Source organism: Nelumbo lutea, chromosome 5 (genome assembly GCF_056320005.1).
Source record: "Nelumbo lutea isolate HS-2025 chromosome 5, American lotus-T2T, whole genome shotgun sequence".
NCBI lineage: Eukaryota > Viridiplantae > Streptophyta > Magnoliopsida > Proteales > Nelumbonaceae > Nelumbo > Nelumbo lutea.
The window spans coordinates 76,984,579-77,003,721 of NC_142688.1; the positions used below are offsets into that span (position 1 = coordinate 76,984,579).

Genomic DNA, 19,143 nt, shown 5'->3' on the forward strand with positions numbered 1-19,143 from the left:
ACTTTGTTGTGATACTTAGACCCTTTCTCAGAAAGAGGTGTTTCTTGACGTATTGAAAGGTGGAAGCCTCAATAACTAAGGACCCTCCTCCTACCCAAGGTTTGATAGTATTGGCCCGTATCATTCGTATCATTCAATATGTATCGTATTGAGAGTTTCTTGATATACATTTACAAAGGATGTATCAGGGTTTTGACTGGTTCAGGGGGTGGACGGGACCTTAAATCGGTCCCTCTAAATCAGATTTGAAAAAAAAAAAAACTATTGATACAGCCTGATATGCCTTTACCGGCATAACAGGCATATCGATATTTTGAACCTTGCTCCTACCTGGCTACCTCCATTCTCTTGCATATAAAGTGGGATCATACCATTTTACTATTCACAAACAACAAAAGCAAGGTTAAATCTGAAGCAAAAGTAAACCAAAATTTACACTTTGCACTCCATTGTGTTTACACCGATGCAAATGAAAATTGCACTTCGACCAAAAGCAGCCTTGGTGCAGCTAGCCAGGTAACTGCAAGGTTTAAAAAATCACAATGTATCGGCTAATACGTATCATTCTAGGCTTCCAACAACATCCTGGTACACGGAGCGCTATAAATCCAATAGCTTTGTTCCTTGTCGTCTGTATCGGATCGATATGGGCCCATGTCGGGTCATTTCGGGTCTATATCAACCGATATAGGACCGACATTTTGAATGTATAAACCGATACATATTGTAATATTAATATTAGATTCTCTCTCTCTCACACATAAAAAATCCTCTTTAATAATTCCGTCTCTCTAATAACTCCTACATTCAAGGAAACCTGCCCTAAATAACTCCTAATCCCCTATACTTATTACCTCTCTCTTAATAACTTTGTTTCTCTCTTAATTAATAATTAGTTACTATATTTATGACAATATTCAAATTCAAATTTCAATTTGACCCACCATTAAAGCAACAAATTCGAAGTTCACTTGTCTTTAAACCAACATATTTAAAACTACAAATAAGAAGGGTAAGAAAAATTGAACACTAATGATTTGATTGTAATAAACATAAACAAATCATTACACCATATTCATTTGTTGATTATAATTGTATGTACTAATATTCTCAAGCGAATATTTTTTTCTTAATTAGTGCCCATTAATTAATGTTAAAATTGATTATTAATTGTAAGTATTATTATTACTCTTAAACAAATTTTACTCCTTCCATTATCTTCCTATTGAACTATGGGTTTGTATGATTAACTAACTTATTTTCTTTATAAGTGTTTAAATAACCTTTCAAGGTCATATAAAATTATGTATTGTTATTAATATATTTTTTTAAGATTTATATAAATTTACTAATGTATCCATGCGTATCTTATTTTTTTATTTGTGTCCATGCGTATTCAAAACGCATCTTCAAACACTACTTAAAAATATCTTTCCGCTACACCTTACATTTCCGAAATTTTGAACCTTGGTTAACCGTAAATCACAAAGTCGGTAAAGAAAATATTTTTGGTGTAATTACTTTCAAAACAAGTAGTAAACAACTAGACAAGTAAATCACAAATTTAGCACAAGGCCCCTTGCTATTTTGCTATAAATGAAGGGTAATGAAGTGGAAACGAGGAAAACGAAATCAAAACTAAAATCCATTAATAAAAAAACGAGCAATATCGGATGATTGGCCTGCAGCATCCATATCAGAAGTAATTATAACAATGGATTAAATACTTTACAACGGAATGCCAAAACAAAATTCATGTAGCCAACCCCATTGGAACAAGCCAACAAGGCTTAGATGATAAAATTGTTATTTGATGTGGCAATTAGCAACAATTATCCGAGACAATAAAAATATACAAACAAGAATTATTCATGTCAAATACGTGCAAAAATAGTGCATTACAAAATCAGTTCAAATGAAAAATGGCAGGTTAAAAAGAAAAAGATCCAGCCATGTAGAGACAAAATTACACCAATAATTGTTGTAAGACAAAACTAGGCTCTCATTTCTTGGTTCTTTCCATTGAAGCTGAATATCAATTTTACATTTTTCTTGTATGCTTATGTATATACCCGTAAGCTGTAACATGGATGAGCAGCAAGAGGCCTACACCAGTAAATTGTGAGCATTGTACAAACTCACACTGAAAAGAAGCCTCTCCGGAAAGCATTTAATTTCATAAAACAAAAGCACATTTTCTTTTCTTGCCAAGCAAAGGTGACGGTCATAATCCAAATCGTCATCTCACTCATTGCGGATGGAATTGTACTTCTCTGAAAGCGTTGATGATTTCATTATTTCATTCATCAGGCTCTTGAACCTAAGGCTGCATTCTCCTCCACTGAAAACACAAATTTCAGGGTAAAAATTTCAGAAGAAATTAATAGATTACTACCATAAACCATCCTTTTTGACACCTACTTGATATAATCAACTAAAGGCATGCTTTTGATAAAGTGGCAAAATCAAACCAGGTTGTTACTGGACATTTAAAAGAGATGGATGTGAGGAGTTTTTGGATTATCAAATATTATTTCTGGGGGTGTGTTGGGAATGCGAAATTCTAATCCTCACATGGTATTTCTTTCGTTCAAAATTCTTTTTTTCCATGCAGGGTTCCCCCACCCTCCTGGTGCTTGGGCTTCGCAAGTAAAAAGCACCTTGCTGCAAAGATGATTCTCCTTCCTACTCCTGTAGTTCTCCTTGGCTGATGTTGTGGAAGTACCATTGCATCCCAAAGAAAGTACCGAGGGAAGTCAATAGGTGTTCTCATGAATATCAATCTACAACGTTCAATTATTTATTTAATTTTTTGATACTCTGTTAGTGGTCATAGGGTCGATTGTAAGGCTTTCCAATGGCCTGGTTCATGGACCCATTAGCTTAAAAAATACTAACATATTAGCAAAACTTTAACTAAATAAAAACTTGCAACATCCAACTAAAATTCAATGCAACAATACAAATAACTCCAGGCTTTAATTGAAAAGATACTTCAAATTCCTATCTAGATGAAAAAACAGTAAAGTTTCTAATTCCTGCATTAACATAAACGTAGAAGAATATGTATTTTCACCATTACTCTAGAATTACATCCACCATTCCAATTCATCTAAGAAGGATTACATTCATATTATATGATCAGAACAAATGAAATTCGTGTTAGAATAAAAGAGATATTCAATATTAGTAATAATATCTGGCATGTTATAGTCATGTTTTTCTCCCGAGAATGGAAGAAAAGAATATTAGAATCTTTGGAAGAATAATAATGGAGTACACATGAATGATGACTGGATGAGATGGTTGAGAGACTGACTAGTTTATTAGAGCTGCAACTTGGGCAGACCGCAGGCTCAGATTGAGTATTTGCTAAAATTTGAATGAGCCCAGTCTGATGCTGTGTCAATTCTTTTAGTCGGATACCTGACTTTTAGGTACCACCTATGATGGAAACCACCTGAGAAGTAGGGACAGTTGAGACTCAGCTGCACCACCTATTGTGCAAACCACCTGAGAAGTAGGGACAATTGAGATTCAGATGCACCACCGATTGTGCAAACCACCTGAGAAGTAAGGACAGTTGAGACTCAGATGCACCACCTATGGTGCAAACCACCTCAGAAGTAGGGGCAAATTGAGACTCAGCTGCACCACCTATGATGCAAACCACCTGAGAAGCATGCTATTACAGCAAGTGGCTGGAGAAGTATGGAGCCTAGGAAGCAAGGCAGTTTAGCCAGCCCACTTTGCGGTGCAACAGAACAAGCCAACAGACAAATAAGTAGACTGTGACGCATCTTTCCTTGATCAGCAAACAGAAGAGGCAATGGATCTTATTAGACAAAGTGGAACAAACAACCCCACCTAGATGGTCACCACTGCACCACTATAGATAACTATATAAAAGAATTGGTCAGGGTAATGACCTCTTTCTTCCTGGCCTGAACATAGTCAATATTATTCTCTCTTTTCAAGCAGCTTGGCAAAGATATTCATACACAATGACATCCTAAGAAGGCCAGGAAACTATTATTCTTGTTGTTATTGCTTTTGCACGAAGTGTCTACTCTTAGACTCAAACTAGCATTCTCATGCTTGTCATCCCTCAATTTTGGTGCCGTTTGGCAAGTCTTTTTCAGTGTTTTCAACCTGCCGTTGACCCAAATGGTTGAACCATTCGAACCATCACCCGGCCAAGATTCTGGGTGCGGTTTGGTTTAAATCCAGGATTTGGTCAAAACCCGTTGACTTAGTCAAAAACCGTCCAACCCGAGTAGTTGAACTATTGACCCATTCAACCTAGTCATCGGGTCATGGGATTCACAATCAATGTATGTGCAATTTTATGGAGGTCACAACTTTGTGCTCGGATACCCTTTCAACCCCGCTATTTTTGCCAAAAAAAACTTTTTTGGCCTCAAATTGCATTTTTATCACTTTTTACAAATAAAAAAAATTAACAACTGAATTAAAAAATATAAAATAATGCAAACATACATAAATATATGTTACATCGACCTCTGGGTCAGTTTTTAAAACATTGGCTTCTTTAGGAGGATCTTCTAACAGAGACAGACTAGATGGCCAAAAGATGTAATGAGCTTTTGGGGTATTGTCTTTAAAGATCTAGACCGTTTGCTAAGTATCCTAGTATATGATGATCCATAGAGCTGTTAAACAAAAAGATATTAGGTGCAGAAAGCTTCCAGATTTTTGGCCAATTTGGGCTTCCATGAGTTTTTAGAGCATAGGTCTGGCTTCCTGTCTTTCATTGCCAAATAGAGAAAGACCAAAATTTGGTCTTCCAAGCTTTGAAAAGCCTGAAACCACACAAAAGATTTGCCAAACGCCTCCTTTATCATTTCACCAAGCAATCTATACATAGTACATACACACATCCAATGTTTTAAAACCCGGACCGGATAAAACCAGAATGCTTCTCAGGTCACGGGTGAAACAGTTTGGTCGTGATTCACATATTTAATATAACTTTTTGAAAAATATAACACGTCTTACGCATGGGCAGGATGGTTATATACATAGTACATACATACATCTATTAATATATATATATATATATATTAGAAAAACAAATTCAAGTGCAAACAACAAGATGGATTAATGGTAATAAGCTAACTTAGCTAAATGATAAGTTATGAGTTCGAATCTTGAGACTTGCATCTTAAGTTTCAGCACATTTACCAACCCAGGCAGGTCATTAAAACCGGTTAAATCGTCAAAATCCGACCAGTTTTAAACGGTTCTGTTGGGTTTTGATCAGTTCTACTGGTTTTTCAGAAATTTATAATCCGGGGTTCTAAAAAGCTGGAATGGTCTCCGGTTCCCGGGTCTAACAGTCCAACCATGAGGTCAGGTCTGGGTTTTAGAGCGTAGGTTTGCTAGTTAAGTAATTTAGTGAGCTTTCTTCTATGGCCTAGGTATCTTCCACATGGAAAAGTAATTTAGTGAGCTTTCCTATATGGACTATGGGATTCTATACATGGAAGAGATTTGCCACCAAATTCCGCATTTGGTACTGGAGCTAAAATAGAGTTGGTGTAGGACATAGGAGAAAAGTCCAACTCGAGTTAATGTGGTGGGTAAAGCAAGGAAATTTATAAATGCTTGACAATTAACTTAGGGAATTGGTGGCTATAGGATGAGAAAAAAGTGATTTTTTAAGACATTTAATTAAGGGAATTGGCTGTGGTGCAATCTTCAGTAGCAAAAGGTGAAATATGAAATAGCTCTATAAGTTACAAAGTATAGCAGAGAGAAGCACAGGGTGTGATTACAGTACACCCTTATGATGTCTTATGATGTATTTATAAAGCTCTAGGAAGGTTAGCCCAGTGTTTTAAAAGCAAAAGGCACAAAAAAGCAGCAAGGGCCATTTTGCGCCTGAGGCGCAAGGAACAAGGCGAGGTGTGCGCCTTTTTTAGGTGTGGCGCGTACCTTTTTTGAGGCAAGGCACACAATTAAAAAAAAAAAAGCTAAAAAATCAAAACAAAATGTCAAAAAATTAAGAAAAATGACAAAAAAATCATAAAAATGCAAAAAAAATCAAAAAAAAAATATAAAACATAATATTAATAAAAATATAAACTTAAGTTTTCAAATAAGTGTCTTAAAAAACCTATTATCTAGAATTAAAATACATAAACATAATATGTAAAGCATATTCAAATGAGAATTTAAAAATGAAATCAAACATATAAAACCCACAATCTCTTTTTTTCCCAATTACATTACTTCAAGTAGCTAATGTGACATATTACATTCCTAATTCTACGAGCTGCCTCTGTGCCACGCCCCTCGAGGCAAGCCCAAACAAATCCATGTTAGGATCTTAAATTCTTAGTTTTCACACAAAAAATAATGATTTTATAGTTTTATTTGCTTTTAAGAAGATATTTTATTAGGATGAATGAATGGACTTGTTTGGGCTGGCCTCGTGGGGCATGGCACGGAGGTCCGAGGGTAGAGCCCCCAGTCCAGCTGCTAGACTCAAGAAAAGGAAAAAGGCATCAAAATTTCAAAAGGCACACACCTGGGCTAAGGTGCAAGGCGCACCAGGTGCACGCCTAGGCGCACCAGGCATGCGCCTTTTGAATGGGCTGCGCCTAGGACCTGGGCGAGGCGCCTACCCTAAAATGCGCCTAGGCGCGCCTTTTAAATCACTGGTTTAGCCCTAGGCTTTCCTTAACAAACTCAAATACCAAATGCTCAAAATATTCTATCCTCAAAAAACACTTTACAACAACTAATATCCACTAGCTTAATCAAAATAGTCAGAAATTACAAAAAATAGTAAATGATAATTTCACAACAAGTACTAAAATAGTAAAAAAATGCTAGGGAACTTTTCTTGGCAAAAATTTTTTATTACTTATCAAAAAATAGAAAAAGGACAGCTCAGTGTATGAGGTTCCTATTACTGTGGGGTTTGGGGAGGGACAAATATAGTTATATATAAATTACAAAATAGTTCCCTCTCCTATAATGTTTTGCATATACCCATAGACCTTATAATCTATATTTGTTTGATGGACTTACAAAAATTGATAAGTTGGCTTGTTAATTGAACCAATAACTAATGAATTGGGAACCTATCTGGGTCAACTATCAGTTTGTATTTATGACTACAGGACAAACTTCAAACAGTGTTGACATACACTTCTATAGATAGTGATTCAGGTAGATCAGTTCTGGATGAAAGCTCTCTGTGCAAGAGAAAAGAAAGCCCATGGGTCTTTGTCCTGGTCAATCTGTGTTATGAGGAAAGCCCTTACAGTGTTGGCACACTCTTGGAAGTTGGAATAATCATAATTAGAACTTCTACCAATTGCATTAGCTTCGGTCCTTGTCCTGGTCAATCTGTTTTATGAGGAAAGCCCTTGAGGGCAAGGGTAAGTAGGGTAGTTTGTGGTGCTTGTGTGTGTGTGTGTGTGAGAGAGAGAGAGAGAGGGAGGACAAAAAGAAATAAGAAGTATATGACCTTATACGGTTCAAGGAAGCAATTGCTCTAAGTGCACTTCGGATCATATCTTCATTGCGATCCACTTCTTGCTTCACAGCATCTTGCTTTGGCTTGTGATTAATTGTTTTTAGCAGGGGATCAACCAAAGAGTCCAACACTGTAATTGAAAAAATTCAATATAAATTGAAAACTGGATGCAATTGAGGAAAATAATAAAATAAACATGAATTCTTAAAAAACTATACAAACCGGCAAGTACAGCAGAAGGACACTTGTCCGCAAGTTTTGAGAGGATAAGATGGCAAGGCATTTTTACATCATAGTGATCTGTAAGGTGCAGAAAGATCAAAATTATTTTTAATTTTATACTGGAAAATCATATATCATTAAATCCTTCACGAAACCTAATAGTTTGTGACAAACTGAATAGCATTAAGAGTAATGTCTAATCAGTTAGTAACTAAATACCTATGCAAGAGATTGCAAATCACTTTCTAAGTTCTATATATCTCCACATAGAAAAACGTGTACAACATCCATTTTCAAAATTTTGTAATCTCATGCTGGGCAATTGATTGGTGACATTGCTGTAATCTCATGCTCATAAATGTAAAAAAAAATGCATGCATGAGAGTGACCATTTCAGTGTTTTAAAAGCGCAAGGCGCAAAAAAGGCACAAGGGTCAATTTGTCCCTGAGGCACATGGCAAGGCGCAAAAATAAAAACAAAGACTAAAAAAACAAAAAAAAAGACAAAAAAATCAAAAAGGGAAAAAAACAAAAAATTATTAAACATAATAATAATAAAAATATAAACTTTAATTTTATCTAATATTAAAATACATATATATAAAATGTAAAGCATATTCAAATGAGAATTTAAAAATCAAATCAAATATATAAAACATTTTCAAGTATATAAAACCCACACTCTTTTTCTCTAAATTGCATTACTTCAAGTAGCTAATGTGATGTAAAACATATTACATTCCTGATTCTACGAGCCGCCTTTGTACCACGCCCCTTTAGGCAAGCCCAAACAAGTTCACGTTAGGTCTTAATTCTTAGTTCTCACACAAAAAATAATGATTTTATAGTTTTAATTGCTTTTTATGAAGACATTTTATTAGGATGAATGAATGAACAACATTGCCTCAACGGGCATGGCACGAGGGTCCAAGGGTGGCACCCCCGGCCCAGCCACTAGACACAAAAAAAAAGCAAAAAAAAAAAACATCAAAGTTTCATAAGGCGCACGCATGGGCCGAGGCGCAAGGCACACCGGGCATGGGATGGCCAGCAACTGCACTTGCTAATGGACTTATAGACACATCCCACTTTTGATAAAGGGAGCACACCTCCACTATGAGTACAATAAATACATGCTGTAAGAAGGCAGATATAACCTCGGGTATTCACTTTATCCTTATAAATCAGGGACAGGACTAGACAATCCATTGTAAATGGACAGTGTACCCCATTTACAAAAACGGAACATGCTTAAAATGACAAATAAACATCTTTCGTTGGGTGGGTGGGAGTTGACTAGAAATCCATCATAAACTAATTTCTAAACAAGAAGCACATTAACAAGTGATCATATTTGAGTACAGAGACCACCGCTTGACCACATGCATACACAGAAGGGAGGTAAAACTGATGCCGTCAGACCTGGATTAGACGTGACAATCAAGGGCAGATGGGTGCGGGAGTATTTGTGTGTTTTTGTAGTAGGATTCCAAATTGTTGTTTTTGAGTTGCTTTGTTGACAGTTTTGGCCCAGGAGTATTTTCATCATTTATAATTCAGATTCTGGTCAAGGGCAGATGGGTGCACATCTGTTGGGTCTTTTTGCAACATAAGCTATATTTGGGGGGCTAATGTGAAGTTAGTTTTGTTCTTAAGGAGTTGCTTGTGAGAGGGAAACATTCTAGGGGTTTATGTGTAAATATTTTAATTGGCCTCTCAAGCCATTGGGTCTTATAAAAGAAAAGGGGGCTGTTTCTGTAGGAATCTTTTGGTTCTTTGTTTCTTGTTTGAGCTGTAGCTCAGCCCCAGTTAAGGTTTTCAAATATTGGGAGCTTGGATTTTGAGCCGTCGACCCATTTTAGCACCTTCCAATCCCTATATTGCTTCGCGTCCACGCGGGAAGCCAACTTAGTGTCATTATTACTGTAGCAGAACAGTTCGAAGAGGAGTTCTACTTCAGGTTCAGGTTTGATATCCCTAAAAATCCAACTTGTTTTGGTGTTTTTAGCTTGGTATTTCTTGTGCTTATTGCTATATATGTGAAGTACTGCATGTAATTTGTTTTTTTGTCCACATCAAGTGGTATTAGAGCAAGTTCTTTCCTTGGGTTTGCTTCAAATTTCGGTGGTAGAAGACCACAACATGTCAGTGTAGAGGTTTCCAAGAGACTATAAGGGGGCTGCAAGAACAGATTGAACGTCTTGCTCAACTTGCTAGGGATGGTGACATAGCAAGTGATTTGGGGCTAGGAAAAAATAGACAAGCTCCTAGAGTTGATGAACAACATTATTAGTGAAGAAGACATTGAGCAACCTGAAGGTGATCAGCATGAAAGGAATAACTGTTAGACAGTGTCCTTAGCTCCAATCAGATTGATGTACATTATGGCATTTATTGTAAATGAATAAAGTACATATTTGATTCATGTTATAGTGGTGTGTTTTTGTGTAATACCCTTAAACTGGACACTTATGAGACTCGTGTTAGTTTAGAATGTTCACAGTCGTTGGATAAGTCTGGGGAGATTTATCCTGCTAAGGCTGACACTGATGTGCCGCCAAGTGTTGGGGTGGTCTGTCTCAGCTGCCAGGGTGAGACCCGAGGTATATGCAGTGTAGGTTTACTTAAACCCTGAACCGGACCAGATTTCAGCATTGCCCCGGACCTTGGTGACTAGTGGGCAAAACTGGAAAGTTACACCTGACCCCTAGACTCTATTATGATACTACACTAGGTGTCGGATTGGGCTGTCTTTGATATGCCAATCAGTGAGATCCTTAGCGGGGGTCAAAACCTAGGTATGTTGGGACAGTTCGAGAATTCATCTGAGTGGGTGATCATAGTGACAGGATCAGCCCCTTTGTCGGGCAAAGGTAATGATCGGGGATGCACTCTCTCTGATGGAAACCAAGACAGTCGATTTCAATCGTTGAAATTTGTTTTGCAAAATATATTTTATATATGGATATAAATATATATATATATATATATATATATATATATATATATATATATATATTATGGTTTCAAAATGTTTGCAAAAGGTTTTAATTCTCAGTATCCATGCGAGTAGAGAGTGCAGCACTGTTCCTTGCAGCCGAGGGAGAGGTCCTCTCATGTCGGGCAGTGTTTGATCATTATGGGCTGAGAGGTTAAGTGTAAGACCATTGAGGGTAATACCTGATGGGCTAATCTTGCATCTGCCCATAGTCCCTGGGATTTTATAAGATGGCTTGGCCCAGGGACCACTTAGTGTAAGTGTTGGGCACATTAGGAGTCCATGTGATGGGCTTCAGGGGGTTCACTGTCTTTTCAGTGAATTCGGCCAGGCCTTGTAACAGAGGTTGGGCTGAACCCATGTGGCTGATGTGTAGATCAATGTTTGGGCCCCATGCCATACAAAGAAGCCCAACTGGGCAGCAGGTTGGAAGCAATTTGAGCACTTAGACTTAAATGGGCCTAAAGCCCATTTCGAACTGGCCTAATTTGATTCATTAAATAAGGGGGCGGATCTGGGATTAAAACAACAGATAGGATAGGGCCTTACCCTATCCACTCAGAGAGTCTGGATCTAAATTCAGATCTGGAAACCTCCTAATGAGATTAGGAGAGAGCTGATCTAATCTGCAGATAAGATAAGGGCTTATCATTATCTCTTAAAGAGAACTCCTTATCCAAATACGAGCTATCTTATTAAATTTCTCTCAGACATGACACAACAGTGATCATCAAAATAATGACAAAAAGACTACTTGGTTTTTAACTTCTGCCATGAACTCTCTTCTACCACTGCTTGTATGTATCACAAAATCTCGTCTTTCAACTTGTCTCGGTAGCCCGTAGCGCATTTGAGAAACGAAGTTTGAAATAGCTTGCTTCCTTAGCCAGTAGCAGCTTCTCACTTTCTCAGTGCTCCCAGTCCCACTCTCCAGTACTGAAACCGAGCTTTTCATGGCGACGCCAATTTCTATCGAGGTTTGGAACCCAAATGGAAAATACAGAGTCGTCAGCACCAAGCCCATGCCTGACACCCAGTGGATTCGTCTCTTGACCGATCAAGATTGTCGGGTGGAAGTAAGTAATCTACTTCCTCTTCGTGTCGGATGACTCGGATCAGTAAATTTCATCAATCCATATATTATTTTCCGATGCGACTTCTAATCTATTTATGTTATTGCTTCTATAGATATGCACCCAGAGGAAAACCATCTTGTCTATGGATGACATTCTCGCTCTCATAGGTGACAAGTGCGACGGTGTGATCGGGCAGGTTAGTTTCCTTTTTTGTTTTCTAAGTCCTTTGTATCGAAAGAAGAGGAGGGGTTTTTAAGAACTCTTTTTAGGTTTAAATTATTCGACTCTTTTGTTTATTGGTTTTGGTTTCAGTTGACAGAAGACTGGGGAGAGGTGTTATTCTCTAGACTTAGCAGAGCAGGCGGGAGAGCTTTCGGTAACATGGTTGTTGGCTACAACAACGTCGACGTTAATGCAGCCACTAAGTATGGCGTTGCCATTGGCAACACTCCTGTAAGTTTTTCTTAATTTAATTCCTTTCTACTTTAGTCGGAACACGGAAGGTTTATAAGATAACTGCATACTAGATTCATAAAATTCAGTTTTAAGTCTCAGTAGAAACACGTTCACACAGATTTGTTGAACTTGCATGGCTGCTCTCTTAGATGCAATATCTAGTAGTTCGAAGAACCAAGCCTTTGTTTCTTTTTGGGAGATATATTGATTTGTATACTTGAAATGAACAATAAATTCTGAACTTTTGGATCACCCCTCTTGTTTGTTTGCTAGGGTGTACTTACAGAGACCACAGCAGACTGCTAGCTCTGTGCTGATGAAAATCGAAACCGACCCAACAGCAGACTTCCACCTCAAGTTTCAGAAATAAGGTTTGACTACAGAAGCAAAACCGAAACCGACCGAAACCGACCCAACCCGACTCAAACCGACCAGGTCGGTTTTGCCTATCATTGGGTCAATTTCGGTTTCCACCTCAGGTAACCCGACCAGGTCGGGTCAGTTGGGAAAACCCCAGTAAACCGACCCAACCCGACCCGTGTACAGCCCTAATCTCTAGAACACCCAGAGAGAAGACAACAACAGTGTGACTGCACCATCTTCTCCCTGCGTTTCCTCCAGTTGCCGCCACACTACCAGTTCGATCTCCATCCTTTGTAGGAGCAATCAAGAAGTGTCTTGATATCAGTCTTTGGAGAAAGGCTGATCAGAAGTCGTACTCACTGCCTCCATCGAATTCTTGCTGAAGAATTCGATTCATTGGACGGACCCTGCTGATTCTGCTCCACCATTCACTGTGTCATATTCAGTGGGAGCAGTCTTTGGAGTCTTTCTTTGGGCGTGAACACCTTCGTTGGGAGATACTGCATCTTCGTATCAGGTATATCCCTCTCCTACTGTTTTGATTCAGATATGGTTCGGTTCTTGGTTCAATATTGATCCTTAAAAAATGAAGTTTTTCTAAAACAGGGAATGTGATTCCCACATGGGAGAGAAAAATTTTTGAAATTTCGCCCTATCTTCCTCTAGGGTTCGGCCATCCATATGATGGATCTCTTATTCCTTCAATAACAACCAATGATGGGAAGACCGAATAGTACAAGCTTTACAATCAAATCGAGGTCATGTGTTCAACTTCATATTAACAATTTTGATGGTGAGTTAGAACCTGAAGAGTTTCTAGATTGATTGGACAGCATTGAAAATTATTTTGATTGGAAGGAAATAAATGAAGAAAGAAAAGCATAGCTTGTAAGAACAAAGATGTGTGGGACAGCCTTGGATTGGTGGAAAAGTTACCAAAGGGACAAAGAAAGGAAGGGGAAAAGAAAGGTTAGTTCTTGGGGAAGAATGAAAGAGAAGCTGAATTCAGAATTCATACCACTAGATTATGTGCAAACTCTTTACCAAAAGTTGCAGAATTTAAGGCAATAGGAAAAGAATGTAGAGTACATGAAAGAGTTTAATAGGTTAACTCTTCAAAGTAGTATAACAGAAACTGAACAAAAAAAAGTTAGTAGATATATCAATGGTTTGAAGTTTCCAATACAAGATCAAGTCAGCCTACAATGCCCATATAAGGTAAATGAGGCAATATCAACTAGCTTTAAAGGTTGAAGCTGAATTGAGTCAGAGCTCAAGGTGGAAACTAAGTGTTGTCCAAGGTACATCTTCATCAATAGGTCGAAGTGTTGGGGCTAGTAGGTGTCATGTGATCAACCAAACACAACCTACAGTCTAAGGGACCTCAAATGCAAGAACAATCAAAGGCAGCCTACTGTTAGATGTTTCAGGCGTACGAAGTTGGGATATCATTCCAATGAATGTCCTAAGAGAAAGGATTGAAGGGCAAACACATCTGGTTGATGGTGTCATTGATAAACAACAAGATTATATAGGCTATGTTTAGGATAGACAAGTGGTTGAAACTACTGAAGCTAATGCTTTAGAGGAAGAAAACTTAGATGGGGACATTGTGGGTAAAGCTCTAGTGATACGGCACTCCATAGTTGCACCTCAAGAAGGGACTGGTTGAGAAAGAGCATCTTCAGAACACGTTGTACAGCTGGTAGGAAGTTGCGTAACCTGATTATTGGCAGCGGGAGTAGTGAGAATCTTGTTTCTCAAGAAACGGTGGATAAGTTGCAGCTCAAGACTGAGCAACAAAGGAAATGAGGTAGGAGTTTCTTCTAAATGCTTAGATAATTTCTCTATTAATGATACATTTGAAGAATCAGTATAGTGTGATGTTGTCCCAATGGATATATGCCATTTTCTTTTTTGACGCTCATGGCAATATGACCGTAAGACTATTCATTATGAGGACAAGAACAGTAGAACACATACAACTTTGTCAAAGACAAAGTTGAACCATTTCCAAAGAAGGATACCAAATCCACCACTACTCTCTCTTCACCTCAAATAAATTGGCTCAAGAAGATGGAAATTTGGATGTTGCTTATGTTCTGGTTACAAAAGATGTCAGCAAAGAAACACATGTTCCATAGATGGCGAAGAAGCTACTTCATGAGTATGCCGATGTTATGCTTGAGGAATTACCCAATGGCCTTCCTCCCCTAAGCAATGTGCAATATCATATAGATTTAGTGTTGGGAGCAGCATTGCCTAACTTACCCCACTATAGAATGAACCCTAAGGAGCATGAGGAGCTCCAAAGACAAGTAATAGAGTTGTTGAAGAAGAGGCTGATCTGTGAGAGCCAATGTTTTAAAACGTGGAGGCGTGACGTGAGGCGTTCCACTACCTAGAGGCGTAAGGCATAATTCAAAATGCAAGAGGCGTAAGCCTTCTTAAGAGGAGGGGGTTAGGAGGATGAAAAGGAAGGGGGGATCTCATTTTTTCTTTATTTTTAATCAAAATCTTTTACATTAAGAAAAATAAAGATGCATAACAGTAATTCAGAGGGGGGGGGGGGGTTCTTGTCGAAGCGAAGAAGCCCCCCAGCCGAAGGGGTAGGGAGCAAACCATTTTCTTTCCACTTATCTTTTCTTCCCTTCCATTTCCTTTTCTTTTCTTTTCTCTTTTTTTCTTCTCTTTCCTTTCCTTTTTTTCTTTTTTCTTTCTTTTTTCCTGTATTTTCATATCAGGTATGCATGAGGCGCAACGCCTCATGAAAAAAGTGCAAGAGGCATACCTGAGGCGTACGCCTCAAAGGTATCAGCGCCTCTGGCATACGCCTCAGGGCGTTTTGGGAGCACCTTGCATGGCCCCTCCAAGCGTATGTCTCCCATGCCTTTTAAAACATTGGTGAGAGCTTAAGCCCATGTGTTGTACCAGCTTTGTTCACACCAAAGAAAGATGGTAGTTGGCATGTTTGTTGACAACCGTGTTATTAACAACATTATAGTTAAATATAGGTTTCCCATACCTCGCCTTGATGACATGCTAGACACATGGCTAGCTCACAAATGTTTTCAAAGATAGATTTGAAGAGTGGGTACCATCAAATTCGTATATGAGAGGGGATTAGTGGAAGACTGCATTCAAGACTTTATGAATGGCTGGTTATGTCATTCGAGTTGTCTAATGCTCCTAGTACCTTTATGAGGTTCATGAGCCAATTTCTTAAGCCATTTATGGGGAAGTTCATGATAGTTTGTTTTGATTACATACTCATCCACAAAAAAAGATCATGACAGCCACTTAGAACACTTGAGAGCAATCTTGCATGTCTTGAGGCAAAATCAACTATATATATGAAAAAGTGTAATTTTATGACAGATCAGTTGGTGCTTTTGGGGTATGTTGTTTCAGTCAAGGGGATTGAAGTAGATCAAGAAAAGGTTGAATCTATTCAAAGAGTGGTCAACACCGTAAACCTTAACTGAAATTCGTAGTTTCCATGGGCTAGTAACATTTTATCGTCAATTTATAAAGAATTTCAGCACAATTGTGGCACCCATTACTAAATGCTTGAAAGGAAGTAGGTTTACTTGGACTCTCACAGTTGAGAAAAGCTTCCAAGAGCTAAATATGTTGATGACCAACAAGAACTAAGGGTTGGGGTTGCTATGGACTGATATTACTATGGATTTTGTGTTGTGGTTGCCAAGAACGACTAGGGGCAACGATTTTGTTTTTGTTGTGGTTGATCGTTTCTCTAAAATGGCCCATTTTATTGGTTGCCAAAAGACTTTTGATGCTTCTCATGTAGTACACTTGCTTTTCAAATAAGCTGTTTGGTTGCATGAATTGCTAAGATCTATCACATCAGGTCGTGACACAAGATTCCTTAGCCACTTCTGGAGAACTTTATGGAAACGTATGATTACTACCCTACAATACAGCAGTACATTTCACCCACAAACAGATGAACAAACTAAAGTGGTTAACCGAAGCTTGGGCAACATGTCGAGGAGTTTAGTTGGAGACTACTTGAAGCAGTGGAATCTTATCCTACCGCAAGCTAAGTCGCCTAAAGGTGTTGCTGATCTAGTCCCCATAACAAGGTTGCGGTGAATTATTGATGATGCCAAGGCTTTAGCTGACTCCATTCAAGAAGTTCAAGAAAATGTATGACAGAAATTGAAAGAAAGCAATCAAAGGTATAAAGAAGCTAAGGATAAGCATCATCAGGTGAAAGAGTTTCATGAGGGTGATCTAGTCATGGTTTATTTGTGGCTTGAGAGGTTTCCTGTTGGGACTTATCGTAAGTTGAAACAGAAAAAGATTGGACCATGTCAAGTGTTGAGATGGTGTATGCACATGAAATTGAGACGCCAACAAATGGTCGGTCACCCATTTTTAATGTGGCAGGCCTCTTAGATTACCACGAAGAGCTAGAACCAACAACCAAGGTTGAGCAAGGACAAGCACAAAGGGCCAAAAGTTCTAATGAGGTTTGAACAAGTAGGTGTAGAAGATGTTCGGGTCACCAACACTCGAAATGGGGCCTATTTTAGGTTCTTGGTCAAGTGGAAAGGGAAACCATCAATTGAGGACTCTTAGATTAGTGAAGAAGAGTTTATGAAGCTAAATAGAGACATGTGCAAGGCTGCTAAAATTGATGCTCGCATGGGGTTGAGCTCTTTTTAACCTGACAAGAATGATGAGGCCAAAAAAAGAAGAGAAAAAAGAAAAAAAAATGTGAGAGTATTCTGTATAATATGTTTTTGTAATAGGATCCCAAATTGTTGTTTTTAAGTAGCTTTGTTGACGGTTTGTGTCCAGGGGCATTTTCGTCATTTTATAATTCAGATTCTGGTCAAGGGCAGATGGGTGCACATGTGTTGGGTTTTGGTCTTTTGGGTCTTTTTGCAACAAAAGTTATCTTTTAGGGGTTCAGCACCGACTAGTTTTGTTCTTAAGGAGTTGCTTGTGAGAGGGAACCATTCTAGGGGCTTATGTGTAAATATCTTAATTGGCTGGTTCAGCCCCAACTAGTTTTGTTCGTAAGGAGATGCTTGTAAGAGGGAACCATTCTAGGGGCTTATGTGTAAATATCTTAATTGGCTTCTCTTGTTTGACCTGTAGCCCAGCCCCAGTTAGGGTTTTGAGGAGTCAACCCATTTTGTCATATTCCAATCCCTCTATTGCTGCGTGTTCGCGCGGGAGGCCAATCTGATGCCATTGTTTTTAGCTTGATATTTCTTGTGCTTATTGCTGTACACTTGAAGATCTGCATGTAGATTGTTTTTCTATCCACATCAAGGATTAACAATATATATAAAGACCTAAAAGGTGTCAACACCATTGTTGTAACAGGTTGCTGTATTTGTCAACAGACATATCCACACACCTAAATAGACATACAGATGTATCTTTATCTTTGAGGGAGGAATATATATAAAATAGCTTTCAGTGCATATGATAAAATGTTCAGATAAACAAGACATTAAATGTCAAAATGAATCATTGGCTCACAGGTTTGAAAGCTTACCATCCAAGCCAGATTTAAGGTAAGGAACAATGAAAGATGAAGGGTTCACTTGATCAAGGCAACTATCCAGCAAAGTGTCTACACATTCAAAAGCTGCTTTTCTCAGCTCAAGGCCATCATCCACAACATGCTTGAAAGGACCAAGATCAACTGTCCTTATTAATTCTTGCTGCACCGGAAAAAAAGTAGCTATTAAAAAACATGGCCAACTGAGAGTAATGAACAAATATTCAAAAAATTGAATATGGTGTTATTGCACAAGATACTTATACAACTTCAAATTTATTTGTATGACATTTTTCTGTCATGTTACAGTAGCCACATTCAAATATCAAACTTTTGTCATAAAAGTTAAAGTCAGGCACATGTTACATCCTATTCAGGCTCACCACAAATTCCTCTTAAGGCATGGATTTCACCTACCATTGACTCCACTGAGCTTAATATCAATGGATATTTACAGGGTAATTTGGTTCCATCAGGCGCTGGTGCTGTCTCCCGAGCAGTTATACTCATCAGGCTTAGTGCACACTATATATATACCAAATTCAACAGTGGATACTGCACGCACATTTTTACAGTGTATTTTAAAGCACCAACACTACTTGTATTTTTTGATTGGTAACGCTTTTGATATATTCAAAATGGTACCTTTTAAAAAAAATCCTTTACGCATCATTCAATTAAATTTGAGAAGATAAAACTATTGAGCAACTATAACAATTATACAAGCATATTAAACAGGATACCCATACCCGTAACAGTGTGAATCATAGGAAATGGAGAGTCGTATCCCTGTTTCCTGCATTTGTGTCCATTCTAGTAACCATAACTAGGAATCGTAACTTCAGAGATTGTGAAGGGAGAATCATAAAAGTTAACTTTGGAACAGTTGGATAGGGGCTGAGGTTCTCAATAGCATTTATCTCTATTGAGAAGCCTTCAGTTGATACATGCTATAGTGTACCCCAAAGTTGAGATC

The 19,143-nt window shown here is 38.2% G+C and overlaps 1 protein-coding gene across 8 annotated transcripts in view; it reads right to left on the reverse strand.

Moving 5' to 3' along the window:
* Window positions 1-1,770: 1,770 nt before the first annotated feature.
* LOC148852984 (cullin-associated and neddylation dissociated) overlaps window positions 1,771-19,143 on the reverse strand; it is a 73,515-nt gene continuing 56,142 nt past the window's right edge. For 6 of the 8 annotated variants that reach the window (XM_088944506.1, XM_088944507.1, XM_088944508.1 and 3 more), the window contains exons 27-30: window positions 18,162-18,330; window positions 7,733-7,810; window positions 7,502-7,640; window positions 1,771-2,341 (exon numbers count right to left, since the gene is read on the reverse strand). In XM_088944506.1, the coding sequence (XP_088800632.1) occupies window positions 2,245-2,341; window positions 7,502-7,640; window positions 7,733-7,810; window positions 18,162-18,330 (483 nt within the window). In that variant the 3' untranslated portion in view covers window positions 1,771-2,244. Of the gene's footprint in view, window positions 2,342-3,078; window positions 3,514-7,501; window positions 7,641-7,732; window positions 7,811-18,161; window positions 18,331-19,143 lie in introns of those variants that run through there. The other 2 variants (XM_088944512.1, XM_088944513.1) reach the window with 2 other exon arrangements.